Here is a 23,985-nt window from a genome sequence, read left to right on the forward strand (position 1 = left end):
CCTGGACACCTGCACAGGTTAGTCTATCTCTACCACCTGGACACCTGCACAGGTTAGTCTATCTCTACCACCTGGACACCTGCACAGGTTAGTCTATCTCTACCACCTGGACACCAGCAACACAGGTTAGTCTATCTCTACCACCTGGACACCAGCACAGGTTAGTCTATCTCTACCACCTGGACACCAGCACAGGTTAGTCTATCTCTACCACCTGGACACCAGCAACACAGGTTAGTCTATCTCTACCACCTGGACACCAGCACAGGTTAGTCTATCTCTACCACCTGGACACCAGCACAGGTTAGTCTATCTCTACCACCTGGACACCAGCACAGGTTAGTCTATCTCTACCACCTGGACACCAGCAACACAGGTTAGTCTATCTCTACCACCTGGACACCTGCACAGGTTAGTCTATCTCTACCACCTGGACACCTGCACAGGTTAGTCTATCTCTACCACCTGGACACCAGCACAGGTTAGTCTATCTCTACCACCTGGACACCAGCAACACAGGTTAGTCTATCTCTACCACCTGGACACCTGCACAGGTTAGTCTATCTCTACCACCTGGACACCAGCACAGGTTAGTCTATCTCTACCACCTGGACACCAGCAACACAGGTTAGTCTATCTCTACCACCTGGACACCTGCACAGGTTAGTCTATCTCTACCACCTGGACACCTGCACAGGTTAGTCTATCTCTACCACCTGGACACCTGCACAGGTTAGTCTATCTCTACCACCTGGACACCAGCAACACAGGTTAGTCTATCTCTACCTTTCATTAACAATGTATTGCAACTCGATGCCTCAACGCGCCGCTTTTGAGGTGAATGCCCCATGTAACCAGCACTTTCATCATATGCTGACTATTGTGTGAGGTAGTGCCTGGAGACACTGGACTGTGTCAAGGTTTGGCAGGTTGTTATAGCTCAACGAGTTCTTGCCTGCAGATCAGAAGGTCCCAGGTTTGAATCCCCCCTTTCTTCTGCTAAGGCATTATTATTACCTGAAAGAAAGGCGACCTTCTCCTTGAGGATGGGCAGCACATCTATGGCCTTCATGTCCTCATGGCCATGGAACCCTGCAACAAAGAACAGGAAGTCACACAAGCCAGGAGAAGGACAGGCAAGCAGGCAGGCAGGCAGACAGGCAGACAGGCAGACAGGGCTTCCAGGAGAATGACAGACAGACAGGGCTTCCAGGAGAATGACAGACAGACGGACTGGTAGCAGACAGTTAAATAACATAGCAGGACTGCAATAGACAGACTCATAAAGAATGACTGTTCAACTTTCCCTTAAATGACACAATTTTTATTTAGGAAAATGGTTGTCTCTCTCCCTCCTTGATCTTGTTTTAATCGTGATCGCCCCCCCCTTCCTTTTTCAGAGTCTGCCGATGAACACTCTGACCCACTTACACTGCTACCCTAAAGTAACACAGAAATTAGTTAGCTTGCTCTCATTACCATTCTAGGTTGGTCACACCCTTTGCGAAGCCAGAGATCCTGATTAGTTATGCAAACCAAAGATCAGTGGAGCTCAGAAACAAATGATCGCTGCGTCTGATTCTCTAAGTGGTTTATTCCTTTTCATAGCACCACGATAGATGAAGTCGTAGCATCACTGAGCCTGCTTTGCTCTGGTGTTAACTACAGCCTCCGCCAACTCACCAGATGGCTCCTACTTAATACCAGGCAAGGGGAGAGTCACATGCAGCTTCTTTCAGCCTGACAGTCTGTGGTCTGCCCAGCCTCATTCCCAGCCCCAGCCTCATTCCCAGCCTCATTCCCAGCCCCAGCCTTATTCCCAGCCCCAGCCTCATTCCCAGCCCCAGCCTCATTCCCAGCCTCATTCCCAGCCCCAGCCTCATTCCCAGCTCCAGCCCCATTCCCAGCCCCAGCCTCATTCCCAGCCCTAGCCTCATTCCCAGCCCCAGCCTTATTCCCAGCCGCAGCCTCATTCCCAGCCCCAGCCTCATTCCCAGCCCCAGCCTCATTCCCAGCCCTAGCCTCATTCCCAGCCCCAGCCTCATTCCCAGCCCCAGCCTCATTCCCAGCCCCAGCCTCATTCCCAGCCCCAGCCTCATTCCCAGCTCCAGCCTCATTCCCAGCCCCAGCCTCATTCCCAGCCTCATTCCCAGCCTCATTCCCAGCTCCAGCCCCAGTTTGAAATCTGTGTCCACATCATTCTGAAAGCCTACAGGTCTATTATTCACTCTGCTGCCAAGCAAGCAGCTCTCGGTTCTGATACTAACTCCCTTCTCTGACCTTGTCTAAACATTCCTACTGCCTGTAAGTGTGTGTGTGTGTGTGTGTGTGTGTGTGTGTGTGTGTGTGTGTGTGTGTGTGTGTGTGTGTGTGTGTGTGTGTGTGTGTGTGTGTGTGGTACAGGAACACGGGGCCCCAGTAGAAACCCTACTCCACAGTTTCCTGTGAAGTGTGTGTATGCCCACATTCCACCTCTTGGTGTTTTATGTAACAGGCTGATCTTGGCCCACAGCCAACACTGACCTCCACTACTACGTGGTAAGACACAAAAGACACAAAACACACACATGCACACACATAGAGGAAAGCACGCACACACACATGATGGCCTTAGAGAGAGTTCACCACACCTCTGTCCTGAAGACTAGTCAAAGATGAGGTCGTTCCACTATGATACAAAGATGCAAGACAGTAGAACTCACACACACACTCCTACACACACAATCCTACACACACACACACACACACACACACAGCTGTTACAGCACAACAGACATGACTCGAATCCGTGTAATCCCTGTTTATAGTCAATCTGAGCACATATTCCGGAAAAAATAGCTATATGGCTGTAGCAGCGAAGGAGAGACAATTGGCGCGGGAGACAATTGCTGGCCGAGTCAGTGCATACGTTTGAAAGCAGTAGCCAGTCCATACATTAAACATTTAACCACACTATCAATTACATTTAGACACGAAGGGATGGTTTCCCAGAAAAGGATTAAGACTAGCGCTAAACTAAGAGAACAATTCAATTAAGATCTCCATATAAAATCTTTTTTAGTCTAGGCTAATCCATGAGTGGGAAAGTGAACCTACATGTCACAGTGTAGTTTAGCGAACAACATTACCCATCAACATATTGTTACACCCTTAGTCATTTGTTAAAGGCAGTGTAGGCAATGTTGTTGAGAAGCCTTTTTTGTCATATTTGCCGAAAGTAACTTCACATCTTGATCGCAACCAATATATCTAAAGGTTTGAGGGTAATATAAAATCATTCCAACATCTGTGGGCGCAATACTGTAATAAACACGACCAATCATTAAGGGTTACCCTGACTATTGATTGGATGGGCCACCTGTCTGTCTACCTACCAGCGCGCACTCTGCCCTTCCACTCAATGCTCGTTACTGTAGTTTTGTGGCTTTGAAGGGAGGAGGTGGAATATTTTGGTTTGAATCGTGTCAAAAAGAATCTAAAATAGCTGGCTTCATGCAATTTGCCTACCCTGCCTTTAATTCGTGCTTAGTTTTAAAAGTGTGAAAAGTGCCATCTTAAACTGTATTTGGTGTGAGAGACTGAGCAGTTCTGCAGCTCTGAATAGTGAGACCGCCTCATACATCTCCCAGGGCCTCTTAGTTCTCCCTGTCTCTGTGCTATTGACTGTTAGCATGTTAGTGTTCCTCTGTGGGTCTCCCTTGGCAACCGCTCTCCTGCCACCATGCTCTCCTTTAGGTCTCTTGTTCACTACCCACTGTTATTTAGATGTATGTGCAAAGACACAATGCTGTGTGTCTGTGTGTGTTTGTATGTGTGAGTGTGTACATAAATGTGTTTTTATGTGTGTATGCACGTGTATGTGTGTGTTTGTTTGTGCATGGATGTACGTGTGTGTGTGTGGGTGTGCTTGTGTGTGTGTGACTGGTTGGGAGAAAATAATGGAAGAATGAGGCATTATAGAAACAATGAGACATCCAAGATTTCACCTCGATCCTTCACCCCCTTCACCCTGCTGGATCAGACACAACACAACCCAGACTAGTAACATTCTAGCTGACAAAGTCAAGACAACATGCATCGTTCTGCTTCGACCCCCGCTCCTTTTGGTACCAGCAAAACGCAAAAGAGCGCAGTACAGAAACATGCGTCTGAGACGCCTACCTGAGACAGAGAGAGAGAGAGAGAGAGAGAGAGAGAGAGAGAGAGAGAGAGAGAGAGAGAGAGAGAGAGAGAGAGAGAGAGACTGAGACAACTACCTGAAAGGCGGATGAGAGTCTTCCCAGCTTGAGCAAACTGCCAACTGTGGTTATCCAGCACGGCCATCATCGCTCTGAGTCAGGACCTAGAGCAGGCTTCTGTACCCTCACCTCCACCTGTCTGCCAGGGAAGTCTGGCCTACCTGCACCTGTCTGCCAGGGAAGTCTGGCCTACCTGCACCTGTCTGCCAGGGAAGTCTGGCCTACCTGCACCTGTCTGCCAGGGAAGTCTGGCTGAAGGGTCGTGTTAGCATTAGCCTCCAGCCTCAGTTCTTCTCCAGGTTCTTCCTGTTGTCTTGTTGTTACACCAACTCCGGATCCCTGTGACTGCAGCAGCTGCCCGTCTTTCCGCTGCAACAGCTTTTTCTCCTTTCACCCCGGCCACCCCCCAACATAAAATTTACTGAGGAGTGTTGCTAAGCGCCAAGTAGCTCTCCCTGGTCCTCCTTGGGAAGACTTAAGCCAGGCGAACAGTTGTCATAGCGAATTTGCTGTGGAGTGGGCTTGGTTGTCGACTGATTCAAATCCGCTCGATAAGTCCAAGATCTTCTGACCTCCACCCTGCCGGCAGATACCATACGGCAGGGTCTCGTCAATTAGACTGAGCAGGAAATTCAAGAGTCCTGAATGGACCAGGGACCATATGTACCGTCCAACAGTCTAACAGGCAGGACGGGTTGAGCACGGCTTTGGGGAGTGGCATGGCTGGGTGGTAGAATGTAATATTGTGGTTGAGATGTTATTGTTGCACTGTAGTTGAGATATTAGCCTATTATTGTCAAAATAATGTCAGCTAGGATGTCACTCTGACCACAGACACATTTAGAACTATGCATGATTCATGATTTTCTGCTGTAGTTTCTACAGTATATCCATTGTATATGGATAAAAGCATCTTGTGAATGAAGATGTAAATGAGAATGTGTTGTGCTCACAGCTGCAGGGCAACAGCTTTGTCCGAGCTAGAAAACATACAAACAGCTGATTGGTCACCAGTCTACCTGCTGAGCCAAGATGGACCATTGCATCATGCAACTTGCAGTTTTTTAGGTAACAGCAGAGTTTGAGATTCTTGAAAGTGGACATGTAAACATGTAAACATGTAAACATGTAAACATGTAAACATGTAAACATGTAAACATGTAAACATGTAAACAATACTTTCGCGACACAGAGATCAAGCTGCACGCTGGACTGAGCGTGTTGTTTGGATGCATCCACGTCCACGAAAACAAGGACAGTAATGATTAAACTCAATTGAATGGGGGAACTCTACGCAACCCAGCTCTGATTGTGAGGACACAACAGAACCAGCTTCACAGACCGAGACAAAGTCAATGAGCTCTAACAACTAAGCGGCGCGCTGAGATAGAGCTCTCCTGTCCCGCGCACCGCACCACCCTGCACCAGCCAGCACAGCCTCGTCTACAGCCCGCTTTCCTGGGCTCTGGGACCAACAATCCAAACTATTCAACCGATATATTCTGAAGAGCAGATGGGAAACACGTAGAAGAAGAAACAACGTCTTTATGAAGAGTTGGAAGACAGGGATGCAGAGAAAGATTCGATGGAGACAGAGATATAGAGACAGACAGAGAGTAACCCCAGTTTGCCAGTTAGCTACAGTAGTGTCTGTTTACCAGCTATGTGGTCACGGCTTGCTCCCAGAGGGAGGCCTTTGTAGACGTTTGAACCCCCCCCACACACACACACACACACTCACTCCATACACCCACCTCCCCCACCCCCCTCTCCACACACAACACACACAGCCATGTATAGAACCTGTAAAGACACAGTATACCAAATCTGTTTATTCACCTCAAATGTGAGCATCGTTCTAAATACCAAAACTGTTGGCAAATGACAGTCCTGAGTGTGTGGGAGATGTAGTGTATGTGTGTGTGTCTGTGTGTGTCTGTGTGTGTCTGTGTGTGTGTGTGTGTGTGTATGTGTGTGTGTGTCTGTGTGTGTGTGTGTGTCTGTGTGTGTGTGTGTGTGTGTGTGTGTGCATGTGTGTGTGTGTGTCTGTGTGTGTGTGTGTGTGTGTGTGTGTGTGTGTGTGTGTGTGTGTGTGTGTGTGTGTGTGTGTGTGTGTGTGTGTGTGGCCTGCAGTGGAGCAGAGGCATCTCCAGTGTGTATGAGTTCATGATATCCTCCAGTAGTGTTGGTGCCCTAGGGACACATTCAATGGATTTTCAGTAGACTTCTCTCTAACAAAGGGCATAGGCCTATCTCCTCTAAAAACACACACACACACCCAGACACACACACACCCAGACACACACTCACACATATACTCAAACAGACACACACACACAGACAGACACAGACATGCTCAGACACAACCACACAGACATTTCAACACACACTATGCACACACCCAAAAAACACACAGACACACACACACACACACTACACACACGGCATAGACACACAAACTACACAGACACACACAAGCCCAGAAACACACCCACTAGGATAGCTCTCTCTGTGGGATGGGGGTAACATCCTGCGACTTGTTATTCCAGCTCTGAAAACAGGCCTTTTATATCAACAAGCAGCTTGCCCGCTATCCGATGTCATGAACACCGCTGTCCCCATTCAACATGTGTTGGCATCAGGGATAAGTAAAGCTGAGTGGCATTTGAAGGCAAATCTTTGCAGATTTGAGACCCACGTCTCTTTGGATAAAGCGGGTTTAAATAAGTACATGATTATATCTTGTTGTCAGAATAGTTTGTTTTTCTCCTGATAGATTTCTGCATATCAATAGATACAAGGGATGAATCAACAGTCTATAATGTGAGCTTTTATTCTGAAGGATGAGAGTCCCTTAATGTAACACTTCCTGTTTCTTGCCTCTGCCTTGGCGTCCATCCTGTGCCAGCTTGTTTAAATATTAACTGCTTCTGGAGCAAACTTTTCTCAGGAGAGTTATTTGCACTAAGACTTGAGGCAGAAATCAATATGGAGGAGATGTATGACTGCATGTGCAGGACAGAAATTATGAAGCATATTTGTACTTCCTGTTACCCTGCGTCGGACATGTTTAGTCAACACCTTCCAAATAATGTCAGGGCTCCAGAGTGATGAAAAACTCTCTGCTCAGCCAAACCTGAACTAAAAATTAATTATTTTATTGTATTTATGAATTTGTAATAATAATTTTAATAGTGGGGATTGCATCGCATCACCAAATGATAAGAAAAATCTAAGCTATAATATCTGGTAACATCTGATACCCTTGTTTGCATAAACGGATTTTCGACTTGAAATATGAAAATAGTTTACATAATTGTAATTATGATTCAACATACGCTTTCTTTGAGTTTGCTTGTCTCTCTATGGTATGATGTTTTAGTGCATGTGTGTTTGTGAGCCTTCTGGGTGTTGTCCCTGTGCTGGAGAGTTGACTGCCTCTAGTGGTCAGGAGTGAAAGTGCCTCCTGGCATCCTGGGTGTCCCAGGAACATGGGAACACCATGAAGTTCCCTAATAACGTCTCTATGGAAACTACCTTTTATCGCCCTTAACTCAGTCAACTGGGTTAGTATTGTTAACCACAAATCCAATATGAGTGAGGAATACAGGAACACAGTTACTGAACACAAAAACAAGTTCTGCTCATAAATGCATTTCAGTTGAGCCAGAATGTAAACTAAGATACAGACCTGATGATTGGCTGCTTGGTCCCTCCAGTTTTGGTTCACATTGCGTGAGAGAACAATCTAGAAGGTGAGAGAGAGTTGAGAAGAGCAGTTAGACAGCTTTCAGACTGTCTGACCAGGAGCAAGCGATCCTCCAGCCGGCACAATGACAGTAAGAAGGCTGCTTTGAGGAGCTCGATTCTCTCTCAGATTAAGCAGCATTAGACACACCCTCACACACCATCCTTCATGACACCGTGGCGCCACAACAGATCAACACAACAAGGACAATACACTGACTGGGTATTCTCACTGCACAGCTAATTATAATGATAATGAGTTCATTTAAGGTTGAATGTTATCTTATTGTCAGTAAGGTGAAACTGTTTTGTGGCCAGCGTTCACACAAGACCGGAGCACGCAAGACATCACAGAGCGAATTCCAGAGCAGACGCTTTCATCCAACACAGAATACACGGGGGGATTTGAACCCTCTTGATCTGCAGTCAAATGCTCTCCCACTGAGCTACATCCCTACACCCATACTAAACTTGTTCAAAATCTGTGAGGAAAGATCTCAACTTGCCCAACACCCCCTAAAAAACTGAACCAAAGAACCACATTTCTGGGGTTCAAGAAATCCTCGTCTTTGGGGTGGTTATTTTCTTACATCTCAGGCACGTGAGAAAATAAAACAGGCTGTTACTTTTGACATCCGTCCCGCACATGTGAGCATGGATTTGAGAGGAGGTGCATAAACAGCCTAGCAAGCGATCGGGAGTTCTGTTGACATGAAAAATGCATGCTTTCAGAAAGCTTTTAATTTGGACAACCCTGCTGGCTTGAGGTGGTACTGCAGTGCCCTTTCTGGGTCAGTGGAGCAAGCGGGGCGGCTTAGCTCTGCCCCGATTCTTAAAAGACGGCACCAGCATATGCTGCAAGGCATCATGGGCTAGCGTACTGTGGTATCGAGGACTCCATGTCATATCACACCGTCTCTACTGTCTCAAGGACACGTGAGGAATCATTCGCATGTGACCATAATCTAGGCTCCCGTTCAGAGAATCCACAGCTGTACACAGTTTAGTCACCCGTAAATCACCACTGGAATACCAAGCGTGTCTACTCATCTGAGACAGAGATATCCTGCTGTCTAAGTAGACCTAGGCCAAGTACACGCCTACGGTTCATCCAATCTGAAGGGAGTCAGTTGGCTGAGCGGTGAGGGAGTCGGGCTAGTAATCCGAAGGTTGCCAGTTCGATTCCCGGTCATGCCAACTGACGTTGTGTCCTTGGGCAAGGTACTTCACCCTACTTGCCTCGGGGGAATGTCCCTGTACTTACTGTAAGTCGCTCTGGATAAGAGTGTCTGCTAAATGACTACATGTAAATGCAATCAAAACTATTTTTATTTCTACAGCCCTTTTCACACGCAGTATCACAGAGGGCTTCACCTTCGTCATCAGAACTGCACCTCAACCATCCTGAACCCTCAGAGAAGACCAGGAAAACACTCTGAGGAAAACAGGAGAAAACTGAAGAAACCTTGGAAGGAGCTGTTCAGCGGGGATCCCCTCCTCTAGAGACATATGGCTCAGCGGAACAACATTTGATTGCAGATCATGAGCTCAAAATATGAACTCTCCACTGTGCATCTATACATTCGACACCTAGTGACAACACCTAGTGATCTAGAACCTTCCCCCATCCAGGCTGCTCCAGCTACAACATCGAGTGATCTAGAACCTTCTCCCATCCAGGCTGCTCCAGCTACAACATCGAGTGATCTAGAACCTTCCCCCATCCAGGCTGCTCCAGCTACAACACCTAGTGATCTAGAACCTCCCCCATCCAGGCTGCTCCAGCTGCAACATCGAGTGATCTAGAACCTTCTCCCATCCAGGCTGCTCCAGCTGCAACACTGACGAAGGTGGGTGGTGTTTACACCAAGAAGGAGTGTAACCAGTTCAGCTCGATGCCCCAGGATGACTCGATGGCTGTGAGCTGGGATCCTAACATGTTGTTTTCTTCAGAGGGAGAGAGGATGTTACGCTGGAAGAGCCCTTCCTGTTTGCCAGGCTGTGCACAGCTGTCTGCCGGGGACAGGCAGCACAGGGAGCCCAGCTGAAGCAACACACACACACACACACAAACACATGCACGCAAGCACACACACACACAAACACATGCACCCAAGCACACACACAAACACATGCACGCAAGCACACACACAAACACATGCACGCAAGCACACACACACACAAACACATGCACGCAAGCACACACACAAACACATGCACGCAAGCACACACACAAACACATGCACGCAAGCACACACACACACAAACACATGCACGCAAGCACACACACAAACACATGCATGCAAGCACACACACTCAAACACATGCATGCAAGCACACACTCAAACACATGCACGCAAGAACACACACACACAAACACATGCTTGCAAGCACACACTCAAACACATGCACGCAAGCACACACACACACACTCAAACACATGCAAGCACATACACACACACACAAGCAGACACACATGCACGCACACCTTGTGGCCTCTACACTGTCGCTAAGACCATATAAGAATGAGTCAATTAGCGTGACAAAATTGCAGGGATCACAGGAATGCCATCTTTTAAATGACACGTACTAGAGGACACACTGTGGATGTCGTGGTTCAACAGACCTGACTTGGTCCTGTTATGTTGAGGTGTTTGTTGCTGTAAAATCTCTCTCCAAACTCCAGACTGCTTAAACATATAAACCCCAGAAATCAGCTGAACTCAGTCCCTCCATTAGTGAAGAGACAGAGAGAAGATGTCTTCATCACAAGCCTCTGCCTGAAGATTAGAGGGTTCAAGGTTCTCCCACGTGGACAACAGGGTTCTCCAACGCAAACCAAGAATCCAGGTTGTCCCATGTATGCTGCATGCCCGGACTTCTCTGTGTGGCCTGCAGAAACATCACTTACACTGCTGCTTGACTAAAACACTGGGGATTGTGGGACCAATATTGACGCATAACGTTTCACTGTTGTAGAAACTTCCTTCCATCCATCCTTCCAGCCATCCATCCATCTTTCCTCCTTTACTGAGCCATCTGGTGACAAGTGATGGGAGGAAGTCATTTATGCTCCTTCTGACTGCATTAGGCTGTCCACTGTCTCTCAGTAAAGACATCAATCCAGCCTGTAGGAAGTCCTGATCACTTCTCTACGTGTAGAAAGGGGGGGTGGAGAGAGAGAGAGAGAGAGAGAGAGAGAGGGGTGGAGAGAGAGAGAGAGAGAGAGAGAGAGGGGTGGAGAGAGAGAGACAGAGAGAGGGGGGGTGGAGAGAGAAAGAGAGAGAGAGAGAGCGAGAGCAAGAGAGAGATGGGAGGGAGAGAGAGGGGGGGGGTGGAGAGAAGGAGAGAGAGAGAGAGAGAGAGAGAGAGAGAGAGAGAGAGAGAGAGAGAGAGAGAGAGAGAGAGAGAGGGTAAGAGAAGGTGAGGAGGAGGGAGGGGAAAAAGAGAGAGATAGGGGTGGGGGGTAGAGAGAGATTGAGAGAGGGGTAGAGAGAAAGGGGGGGGTAAAGAGACAGTGTGAGATAGAGAGTGTCAGAGAGAAAAGAGACAAAGAGAGAGGGGTAGAGAGAAAAGACAGAGAAAGGAGAAAAGAAGAAAGTGGTAGAGACAGAGGGATTGAGAGAGAGAGAGAGAGAGAGAGAGAGAGAGAGAGAGAACAGTCTGGGCAAAGATAGCTCAAATGCTCTTCTTGATCCGTGGAGGGGGGAAGGAGGAAGTGGATGGTGTGGGCGATGCCAGGCTGTCTCCGGGTACTATTCTCTGCTTCAGCTTCACCAACTGCCAATTATCCGGCCGGAGCAGAGGAGGGCTCAAACGTTTGCAGAGTACGCAAGACGCACTCCACCCTGCTCTCCACTCTCTCATCTCTCTCTCTCCACTCTCTCATCTCTGTCCTCTCTCTCTCATCTCTCTCTCTCATCTCTCTCTCTCATCTCTGTCCTCTCTCTCTCATCTCTCTCATCTCTGTCCTCTCTCTCTCCACTCTCTCATCTCTGTCCTCTCTCTCTCATCTCTCTCTCTCATCTCTCTCTCTCATCTCTCTCTCTCATCTCTGTTTTCTCTCTCTCTCATCTCTCTCATCTCTGTCCTCTCTCTCTCATCTCTCTCATCTCTGTCCTCTCTCTCTCTCTCATCTCTGTCCTCTCTCTCTCATCTCTCTCATCTCTGTCCTCTCTCTCTCATCTCTCTCATCTCTGTCCTCTCTCTCTCTCCCTCTTGTAATGATTGTGGTGTGTCTGAACCCTATTACTGTAACACATTGTAGTTTCCTTGCATGACACTTTTCTCTATGCTGTGTAGGAACATTACACAGCAGTTTAGCTCACATTGCAGGATCTAAGAAAATGTCAACAACCCACAAAATAACAAGCTATGCAAGCGATGTAAACAACTGCAGCAAAAAGTTTATAGATAAATTAATTCATCAAAAAAGGTCATATCTGATGTAATTTTACAACATCTAAACAGACTGATAAACAGCATATAATACAATGCATGTTTCCTATTTCCTATTTCAGATAGATGGTCACTAGTGTAACTATAATAGTACTGACTAACGTTGTTATTACTAACAGAGGACAGAGGAAGCTGTGATCCGATACACCAACGGCCACAGACATGACCCCTAGCTGGGCAGCCCGAAGATAGGTAGTGTAAGATGTAGTAGACATATGGCATGTCAAGAGAGAGAGAGAGAGAGAGAGAGAGAGAGAGAGAGAGAGAGAGAGAGAGAGAGAGAGAGAGGGAGGAAGAGAGAGAGAGAGAGGCAGAGAGAGAGGGAGAGAGAGAGGCAGAGAGAGCGTTGAGAGAGAGAGAGGGAGAGAGAGAGGGAGAAGCAGAGAGAGAGAGATGGTGGACAACACTTGTGACCAGGAGACACCAGGTGTCACAAAGACAGCTGACGGTAGAGCAGATAGACAGCTGCACGAGCAGCGTCAGTGGTGGTCTCCCTCGTACTTTCCAACATTCTCAGTAAACAAGCATCTAATCGTGTTTTTGCTTTAATCTGCGAGGTGATGATGAGTCCATGTCTGTAGGACATTCTGACCAAATCGACCACGTACTGTCACTGTTAATTCACGTTAGGCCTTAGTCCCAACGCCTCAGATGCTGTGTCTGTGCGTGTGTCCGTTTTAAGATTCTAGAAATAACGCATCGGTCCATTCCACTGACAGTTTGTTCACACAATAATGTCATCGATATGGGTTTGAGTTGGACTAGACTGCGAAGTATAGAAATGGGTCCACGTATGACGCAGAACAGCCTACTTAATTACGTGTCCTCGCCTCAAAATGTTGATTCCTCCCAATAACCCATAAGAAACGCATAGGCGTCATCTATTCCCTATGAAAACTACATATTCCCTGTTAAATGCGTTTATGAGTAGGCGCCTGCAGTCTGTGTCTCCGAAATCCTTTCATGCACGCACACGACAATCACTGACGGTAAACAGAGCAATATGCACAGCAACAATGTAACGGCAAATCGCTCACCGATGGCATGGGCTACAGCAACTCGCCCCTTTTTGACTTACCAGATTTGAAAAACGCCGCTATGTCGGCCGCATCATTCGGACCCTCATCTATCCCGTCGCCCGAGCTCATTGCTGGAATAACGTCACGTCAAAATATCACCAAATATTCGACTCCGTTAGATCTGCGGAAAGGCGGGTCAGCCTTACATTGAAAGTGCGAATATTGTCCCGCAACGGTCACGCTGTTGGGTTTCCCCTCAGTAGGCAATAGCCCTCCATCTTGACTGGAATAAAACGTTCTTATTGCCGATCTGCGGCGCTCCCGAGCCGCGCGGAGGGGAAGTCGATGCAGACTCCATTGGGATGGGGGAGGTCTAGAGGGGAAGGATATTATGCTACTACATGTTGTTAATTGCTCTTCCGAATGAGGGGCACCAAATCACAGCCCTACTTCTCATTAATTCAGTATTCTATCTGTTGATTCTTGAGCCGTCATATTCGTCAATAAAATAGTCAATTGTCATGGTGTGATATATCAGACAGGAATAGCTGAAGGTTGGGGTAGTTTGTCACTATACCTGACAAAATAATCCTATGGCAGGTATTCTATTTAAAAACACGTACATCCTGATAAACACAGTCTGATTCCCTGCCAGGACCGCTCTAACTCGTGATGATGTCGCAGCCTGTACTAGACTGCTGTATAGCGTAGCAGGCCAACTGGTTTGCGAGAGTGGACAGTGCCTCCCTTCGGTTTTTACGGAAACGTCCTCAAATATGGGTTAATAGTATTTAATCTTCCATTTGAAAGGCTGCCTTTCATGTACAGACTCTACTATATAAAAAATTGAGTATTCGTTATGAATGTTAATTCCTAACTATTAATTTGTCAATTATCTCATTAGTTCTTAAATCTTATTTGTTCTCTGTCCTTTGATTATTCTTAGCTAGTGTGTTATATGTTATTCTGTTGGTCTATGAAGAGGGGTTCTGGATACTGCACCGTGTGTTCTGTAGGACTGGGTTCTGGATACTGCACCGTGTGTTCTGTAGGACTGGGTTCTGGTTACTGCACCGTGTGTTCTGTAGGAGTGGGTTCTGGATACTGCACCGTGTGTTCTGTAAGACTGGGTTCTGGTTACTGCACCGTGTGTTCTGTAGGACTGGGTTCTGGATACTGCACCGTGTGTTCTGTAGGACTGGGTTCTGGATACTGCACTCACTGTGTGTTCTGTAGGACTGGGTTCTGGATACTGCACCGTGTGTTCTGTAGGACTGGGTTCTGGATACTGCACTGTGTGTTCTGTAGGACTGGGTTCTGGATACTGCACTGTGTGTTCTGTAGGACTGGGTTCTGGATATTGAACTCACTGTGTGTTCTGTAGGACTGGGTTCTGGATACTGCACCGTGTGTTCTGTAGGACTGGGTTCTGGATACTGCACTGTGTGTTCTGTAGGACTGGGTTCTGGTTACTGCACTGTGTGTTCTGTAGGACTGGGTTCTGGATACTGCACTGTGTGTTCTGTAGGACTGGGTTCTGGATACTGAACTCACTGTGTGTTCTGTAGGACTGGGTTCTGGATACTGCACTCACTGTGTGTTCTGTAGGACTGGGTTCTGGATACTGCACCGTGTGTTCTGTAGGACTGGGTTCTGGATACTGCACTGTGTGTTCTGTAGGACTGGGTTCTGGATACTGAACTCACTGTGTGTTCTGTAGTCCATGTGTTGTTCATGTTGACACTTGCCTGGTCTAATTGAAATGTTGCTGTACAGCTCTTTGATGCAACTCTGTTGCTTTTAAATGTGCCATAGAAATACAATTTGACTTGACTTTAACTAAGCAAGTTAAGGTAGTTGAATTTTTAAGTATCACAGGAATGGCCAGTGTCCAGAAGGATAACATTTTGTCCAGATATCGTATCACATGAATGGCCGTGTCCAGACGGCTGACATTCTGTCCAGATATAGTGTGACCTCTTGTGCCCAGGTCTAGCTGTTAACCAGATGGGTGATTGTCTTCAGGTTATCCATGGCATGGACAAAGACGTCACCTTGGTTGGTGTGTCAGACATTTTCAGCCATGTAACAGTGAGGTCACATATTGTGACAACAGCTATCGATATATGTGACTGTTCCCAGAAGGCTGACATTTTGTCCAGCTACAGTATCAAATGAATGGCCAGTGTCCAGAAGGCTGACGTTTTGTCAAGATATAGTCAACTAACACACACACACCAGATATCAAATGAAAATTTTCAAAATACATTATAACAATATAATTCCAAGACAAAATATTAGAATTTGTTGTTTTTATTTGTCTCTGTCAACAAAAACAATTCATTATTAAAATAAAACAATTTAACAGTAGGCCAGTGTAGGCTACCAATGGCCAAAACAACAAATATGCAAAATCAATAACAGAGTACATTTAATAAACAAAGGTTTATGTTCTCTGATATTTATTCGGCTAACAGCACTGCCAACATGGATTGGATTAAAACCACAAACCACTCACTAAGGGTCCGGACCGCGCGAAAGGAAGGTGGTACGCTGGCACCCGGAGAAAGTGGTCCAGACCGAAGGTGAACATAATGGTACACGGCCTCAGCGCACCCTAGTGGTCGTGTACTGAACTGGCTTCAATCCCTCTGAAAACGAGGCTACTCTGATGAAAGCAGAGCTGCCAGGGGGGGGGGGGGGGGTCATTGAGACAGTCCCAGCTGTATCAAGCACCAGACCTGCTGCTCCAAAAATGTAAATTGTAAATAAACTCTGCGAATTACGTCACACACAAATGCTATCTTATCTCCTTGGTGTTTGAGCTTTATTTTCTGTAAATATTTTTTATATGTTAAACTTTTACAGACCCAGTTTATACATGAAAACAGTGACCCAAGGCTCTCCAGTATGTGAGTACAGTGTGTTCACATGTGTGTGTGTGTGTGTGTGTGTTGCAGTGCAGAGGTAGAGACACTGGCTATTCTTAGTACATGTAGGCTATGTTAACGAGTTTGAGTGAAGTAACCCTAGTGGACCACACTAACCCTTGAATAACTCAGGTTTAAGTTAATGATCATTTTTACCTCTAATCATCAATCATATGATTCATTCCAGCTCCTTAGATACCAGACTAGGGTTACACACACAATCTGTCATGGTCAATGGACCCATAGACATGTATATATGTCTATGAATGGACCCCCTAAAGTATAGCCATGGCCACCCCATAATATAAAAGTCTTGTTCCGCCACTTCACTGGACAGGACGTGTTACTTTGGTTAATGATTATAAATCGACATTAGAGTTGAATATAGCCTACGGTTGATAGGCTTATCCTCCCTCTACAGTTTAAGATTGTTGGTAAAAATCGTTGCATGTGAGTTTGGCCAATAGCCTAGTTCTTTGCAACTGTAGCCTAACACACTATGGACGACAACCAACAGCTTTTCGAATGTATGCTAAACGCAAAAATGTATGCTAAACGGCAAAAAACTTTTCCCGAGAAACGCCATTTTTGTGTGTTTAGGTACGTCGGAGAAGCGCTCCTTTCACAACCCCTGAAAGGAATCTGTTACCAAGGAAACGGGTCACAACACGTTATTTGTGCCGAAAGTGTTTTTTCTGGGAAGTGTTATATGCTATATAGGCAGAACGTTCCGGCATTTTATACCCAATTTCTCATGACGTGTAGGCCTACTTTGCAAGAGAAATTCTATTTCAGGATTCAATATTCACTTATTTTGTCCGAGAACCCTCGTGGTGGAATTTTATTGGTAGGCAATGTCTTTCAGTTTTCGGTCTGCCAAAGCCAACTTCAGAAACAGGTCCACTCTACCGTCAGTTCCCGTGGAGTCTATAAAAGAAATGCAGGTTTGTCATAAACCATAACAATGTGAGAATTATTTATTCCTATTTGTCTGTCAATTCTCCTGGTGACGGAAAATGTTACTCTCTTTACTGTAGCACTTTGCCAAGTGGAAACGTAAAGATGCGGACGGTAGAAAACATTTAGTATGAGCGTTTATATGACGCTATACTCACACACAGGTCCACTGCTATAACCACGAGTCACGAGAGGACAGAACCTCCCATGTCACATGCTCATGTGGTAACTGGAGGCTTACATTATTCCTTAGTCGTAAAACATTTATCAAGCTTTTAAATGCGTTTTCCATCTCTAACTCATCATAATTAGGGTATCTCATTTACTTGTCAGCACAATTTCTGCAGTTCGTATGATATGTGTTGTAGTCAAGACCACCTACCCTAACCAAGTCATGACCAAGACCAGTGTATTGAGACCGAGACAAGACCACGATTTTGAGGTTTCGAGACCAGACCACTCAAAACACACAAGCAGTAGGGTTTGACTTGGTAAAAAGTTAGGTTTGATCTGTAACTTTGTATTTGAACTCAACATTAGCACTCTTATAGTGCCGTGTGCTTATGGCCAGGCAAAGCCGCCTATTATGAAAACAAAACATATTTGTTTTGTTTTTCTTATAAGTGGAGGCGCATTAGTAGGCCTATCCGTCTCTGCTTTCACATCTCTCTCTCACCCACATGAAGTAGCGCGGTACCGCGGCGTTTAACTTAACTTAATTAAATCGGGAGAAGTATGCAGCTGACATGAGTTAACGTTGATGTAGCCTACAGTAACTATATTCATCCTTAGCTACATCTTTATGTGGCCTGGCTCGTTATCACAAACAAAATCTGGCAAGCAATTGAAACTAACGCCCTGAAACATTCAGTATGTTACATCGCTAAATCTCTTTGTGTAAAGGGGGAAGAGATTTCTGAAGCGTTTTGGACAGAGGCAGATTGCAAACGTTAGGTAGCTTCTTTGCTTGCGTCACTTACGCCTAGATTGCCTTTTTTTATGTTTCCTTTCTAAATGCCGGTTAAAGTTTGATGTAGGCCTAGTGCCAGCCGTCTCAGTGAGCGTCTCTTTGCAGAATTTTCTCACGGCTGTGTTTTCTTTTGGACGTTATTGTAAACACTTTGCGGTTCAGGTAGCCTAACCTCTAGCTGATTTGGCCGACATCTTCAGACAGACACGGTTTCACCTATCTTCCCCATTCACTTTTGGGGTATAAGGCCACAACACTGCCTATGATAGGCAATAGCGCTATATTTATCCGAAATGAACAAGATGCATACTGAACGCAGGCAGCCAGGAACGTTCCAGTGCGCATGTGTAACTGAAAGAGCGTGCACACTTACCGCGGGGGACAGAGGGGTTGACTGACTGGGGAGTGAGAAATACTTTGCTATAGCAACGGTGCAAAACACAACGTTACAGATTATTTTATGTAGAGCTAATGCGAAGTGGACTCATATTTTCCGTTCATTTTGAAACTTTATGAAACTGTAAAACTATTGTGTTGTTGTCTCTGTGTGGTGTCAGATATGCTGTTTATGTAGTATTTTTGATGGCTTGAATGTTTTAATACAAGTCTACAAACACATTTCCCCTAGTGGGATAGACTGAATAAAATTGACCTGACTTGATGCGGGACAAAGTAGAGTATGGCGGGCCGCCACGGTCTAGCCAATGAATGGGAAACACTGCATAGTGGTCATGTATTATTCGAGTTCGGATAGATTATTCTTTGTTATGTGCTAAATAAATTTTATTATTAATGGGAGTCAGGTGGCTGAGCGGTGAGGGAGTCGGGCTAGTAATCCGAAGGTTGCCAGTTCGATTCCCGGTCATGCCAACTGACGTTGTGTCCTTGGGCAAAGCACTTCACCCTACTTGCCTCGGGGGAATGTCCCTGTACTTACTGTAAGTCGCTCTGGATAAGAGCGTCTGCTAAATGACTAAATGTAAATGTAAATGTAATGTTGCTCCAAGCACCCCTGCTCTGAGGGGCAAAACCAGATGCAGTACTCATACCAGGACAGTAGGAGGCAGTGTCTCCTCTATCTTATTCATGTGACTTCCTCTCTACAGCAGTTAGGTCAGGGAGTCTTTATTTAATATGATAATTGTTTGGTTTCCCGCCCTGACCAGGCTGTCGGCTCCACCTGTGACAGTTTAATTTATGATTCCACTTGAATATGGGGAACATTTCGAGGGGGTGGAGTGATTGGAGGAATGAAGGGATGGGGGGGGGGGGTAAAGGGGGGGGGGTAGAGGGGGTGGTGGGATAGAGGTGGTGGAGGGATGGAGGGGGTGGTGGGATGGTAGAAGGGGTAGAGGGGGTGGAGGGATGGTAGAGGGGGTGGTGGAGGGATGGTAGAAGGGGTAGAGGGGGTGGAGGGATGGTAGAGGGGGTGGTGGAGGGATGGTAGAAGGGGTAGAGGGGGTGGAGGGATGGTATAAGGGGTAGAGGGGGTGGAGGGATGGTAGAGGGGGTGGAGGAATGGTAGAGGGGTGGAGGGATGGTAGAGGGGGTGGAGGGATGGTAGAGGGGGTGGAGGGATGGTAGAAGGGGTAGAGGGGGTGGAGGGATGGTAGAGGGGGTGAAGGGATGGTAGAAGGGGTAGAGGGGGTGGAGGGATGGTAGAGGGGGTGGAGGGATGGTGGAGGGATGGTAGAAGGGGTAGAGGGGGTGAATGGATGGTAGAGGGGGTGGAGGGATGGTGAAGGGATGGTAGAAGGGGTGGAGGGATGGTAGAAGGGGTAGAGGGGGTGGAGGGATGGTAGAAGGGGTAGAGGGGGTGGAGGGATGGTAGAGGGGGTGGAGGGATGGTGGAGGGATGGTAGAGGGGGTGGAGGGATGGTGAAGGGATGGTAGAAGGGGTAGAGGGGGTGGAGGGATGGTAGAAGGGGTAGAGGGGGTGGAGGGATGGTAGAAGGGGTAGAGGGGGTGGAGGGATGGTAGAGGGGGTGGAGGAATGGTAGAGGGGGTGGAGGGATGGTGAAGAGATGGTAGAAGGGGTAGAAGGGGTAGAGGGGGTGGAGGGATGGTAGAGGGGGTGGAGGGATGGTGGAGGGATGGTAGAAGGGGTGGAGGGATGGTAGAGGGGGTGGTGGAGGGATGGTAGAAGGGGTAGAGGGGGTGGAGGGATGGTGGAGGGATGGTAGAGGGGGTGGAGGGATGGTAGAGTGGGTGGAGGGATGGTAGAAGGGGTAGAGGGGGTGGAGGGATGGTAGAGGGATGGTAGAAGGGGTGGAGGGATGGTAGAGGGATGGTAGAAGGGGTAGAGGGGGTGGAGGGATGGAGGGGGCCTCACGGCCGCAGGGAGAGTCTCGGTCCCTCATCTATTATTTAGGAAGGTCTCTGGTTACTGGGCTCCTCCACATCAGAGGGTTCAGAAAACCCTGACTGGGAAATAATCAGGATCCAACTGCTTTTAAATGCAAAGCATTGCCATTTGTTTCAAATCAGATAGCTGTTCAAGCCTGTATGAGACAGCGGCCTCTGTGTCTCCAGCCGCCACCGGCTGATGTGACGGAATTTAATTAGTCGTCTGTGTTTTCTGATTTGCAAAATGCTAGCAGTTCTGTGAGGACTGTATGGATGTTGGTGGCGGTATTCACTGTTGAGCAGCATCATCTTATTTCCTCACAGAGATGTCTTTGAGATTGAATGTGACTACTGTCCTTCCTGGAGAAGGTGTGAGCCACTCTGTCACGACTTCTCCCAGTTCCTTGAGTTTCACTTCATTTGCATACAGAGCCACAATCACCTGGGCAAACAAGACTTTGCATAAAAGCCCTGCTCCTGTCTGAGCCTTGGTTATCACAACATGCTAAACAACGTACACAGACAGAAAAGCCCTAAAGGCCGTAGATGAGTCAGAAGTGATCAATCTAAATTGCTGATGTTCTCTTTGTTTAGAGTTTTAGTGAGACTTCCTGTGGACCACTGGGTTCCTTGGCAACCATCTGAGGGTTAGGGTGTGTGTGTGTGTATGTGTGTGTGTGTGTTGTTGGGGTGCGTCTGTCTTCAGAGCCTTATCCAGCTTTCGCTGGCCCATTGTGTAAAGTCTGTAAAGTGATAGCTGACTAGCCGACAGGTGGTCACCCAACACTACTATCTAGTCACCAAAGCTTTTCACTGGAAAATAATCAGATAATTTCAGGCAGTAAGGTAAGCCAGTCGTTTGGACAGCTTAAGCAAGATGCCCAGCGCTGCCGACCCGTTTCTTCTCTGTGTCGAAATTCAGTGATCTCATGAATAGTAATACCATTTAAGAGGCTGGAATCCGTGAAAAGACGGCTTTGTCGAGAGTGACGATGCTCAACTTTAAACCTGACTATCAAAACAAGGTAAGACGACCTGTGGCGCTCAGCACCAGGTTACATGAAGACACCTACACCCTCAGAGCCAATGCATTTTTAAAGAAACAAGGAATTGTATTTATCCGGCTTGTCGTATCATCATACTGGGTTGTGTTCCGGACTTGATAGAAATATATCCATTGATCGTGTTGTAACAATACCGAGGGTGAATCTTTTTCTCATCTCACCAAACGTGCCCCTGCTGTGTCGCCTCCCAGGGTTATTACCTTTTCTGCTGTATTTGTCAAAGGGAAATCCCTGAAGCTTGCAAGATAACCTGATGTATTGTCTCTAGGAGTTTTATACTAAGACCAGCCCTTTGTACTGTCTTTTAAAATAATCCATATTTAGCTGTCAAACCAAATGACATTTGGTGCCATTTTATCAAGTGCAAAAAGGTATTCTGAGAAAATCCAGGATGTGGTTTGTCTTCCAAATGACACACTTTTATTTCTAGGATACTCTTATAGTCCTGGATGTTGAACAAAGACCATAGTTGTGTACCACTGAAAGTATGCAGGGTATGATTTGACGGTGTGCAGCTTCCTGTATGTAGTATGTCATTTCATTTGGGTAATGTGCAGCTTCCTGTATGTAGTATGTCATTTCCTTTGGGTAATGTGCAGCTTCCTGTATGTAGTATGTCATTACCTTTGGGTAATGTGCAGCTTCCTGTATGTAGTATGTCATTTCCTTTGGGTAATGTCCCTAACACAGACTTGAAATGAGATGCAGAAGCGAGGTCCAGGAGGAAACCACTGTCTAGTCAGTCCCTGCAGACAGACAGAGCGACGGAGAGGGAGAGATTATCCTGTTCTTTCTTCATCTAGTTCACCAGCAGCACAGTGACCTGTAACTGAGGAGAAGGGAGAGGGCAATGCAGGGCGAGGCCAGCCCCCACCCCCACCCCCAACCCACCCCACCGCCAGCCCTGTCTGCGTCTTTAAGTTGTTTGAATAGTTTATGGGGAATCTTAACTGTCCTGATAGCGGTTGGCATTTCAAGTCGAGCTTTCAAGTTCGACATCTGAGGCTTTCAGGTGCTTGGTAACCTGTCATGGCTAGCTACTCCAGGTGCTTGGTAACCAGTTGTGGCTAGCTACTCCACGTGCTTGGTAACCAGTTGTGGCTAGCTACTGCAGGACGCTGCAGCATAGTGATCCAGGGACTAGGGAGAGGACGGCCACGGGCGGGTCAGAGGGTTTGTGATGTCGCGGCCGTTTAGAAAGCAGCTCTGGAAGCAGAGTGTCTCCAGGGTGATCAAGGTAAGAGGACTGATAAGATAACTCCATACTTTTACGATAATAAGAGGACTGATAAGATAACTTCATGCTCTTACTGTCATAATATACCTGATAACTTCATAGTCTAATAAGACAACAAGACTCTTACTGTAACAAGAGTTGCTTTCTGATAGTGGTAATGTCAACATGGGATGTAGAATTCTCCACGGGGCCTCATGTTATGGACAACACTCTGATAAGGACTTTGGTATTCGGTTGGCCTTGCAAACTATGCATTAAGATAACACTTCATGGTGAGGCAGAAGTTGTTTGCAGTTGACTGTACAGACGAGAAGATCATTGGGCAGATTTTGGGTCCGGTCTGCCCTCCATGACCATTGAGGAGTTCCCAACTCCAGGTTGATCGTAACAGATTATCTGCCCAGATGATCCTGTGTAGTGTGAAGTGTTTACAAACATGGTAACGGTGGGAAAAGGAACAGCAGTTGGATGCTGAGCAGGAACCCACAGCAGCCTGTGAGAGCGACCAGGAAAGCGTCACCAACGGAAACATGGCCAACAAGAGGCAAACATTTGTCTCCGGCACAAGGTGGACAGGAGAAATGGAGGATATGTTTGTTGAATGATGGCTTTAGTGCTTGGTTAATGTCTCGTATGACAAGTACCACAACAGAACAGAAAGTGAACAGATTTAGGCAGAAATGACCTTGGTTCACCCTAACCGTTCAGTTTACTGTAACCAGTATACTGTTACAGGATTCAGTGATACTGAATCCTGCCTCCTGACTGAATCCTGCCTCCTGACTGAATCCTGCCTCCTGACTGAATCCTGCCTCCTGACTGAATCCTGCCCCCTGACTGAATCCTGCCTCCTGACTGAATCCTGCCCCCTGACTGAATCCTGCCTCCTGACTGAATCCTGCCTCCTGACTGAATCCTGCCTCCTGACTGAATCCTGCCTCCTGACTGAATCCTGCCTCCTGACTGAATCCTGCCCCCTGACTGAATCCTGCCTCCTGACTGAATCCTGCCTCCTGACT

The 23,985-nt window shown here is 46.9% G+C and overlaps 2 protein-coding genes across 2 annotated transcripts in view; one reads left to right on the top strand and one right to left on the bottom strand.

Annotated features, from left to right (window-relative positions):
- The window catches only part of triob (trio Rho guanine nucleotide exchange factor b), an 81,673-nt gene extending 73,695 nt beyond the window's left edge, over positions 1–7,978 (bottom strand). Inside the window, exons 1-2 of the mRNA XM_067238884.1 lie at positions 7,930–7,978; positions 1,018–1,092 (exon numbers count right to left, since the gene is read on the bottom strand). Of these exons, the coding sequence (XP_067094985.1) occupies positions 1,018–1,072 (55 nt within the window). The 5' untranslated portion in view covers positions 1,073–1,092; positions 7,930–7,978. The remainder of the gene's footprint in view (positions 1–1,017; positions 1,093–7,929) is intronic.
- A 14,931-nt stretch (positions 7,979–22,909) lies between these two features.
- Positions 22,910–23,985, top strand: part of dnah5 (dynein, axonemal, heavy chain 5) — a 71,561-nt gene continuing 70,485 nt past the window's right edge. The window contains exon 1 of the mRNA XM_067237520.1: positions 22,910–22,966. Within this exon, the coding sequence (XP_067093621.1) occupies positions 22,910–22,966 (57 nt within the window). The remainder of the gene's footprint in view (positions 22,967–23,985) is intronic.

Source organism: Osmerus mordax, chromosome 6 (assembly GCF_038355195.1).
Source record: "Osmerus mordax isolate fOsmMor3 chromosome 6, fOsmMor3.pri, whole genome shotgun sequence".
Classification (NCBI taxonomy): Eukaryota; Metazoa; Chordata; class Actinopteri; order Osmeriformes; family Osmeridae; genus Osmerus; species Osmerus mordax.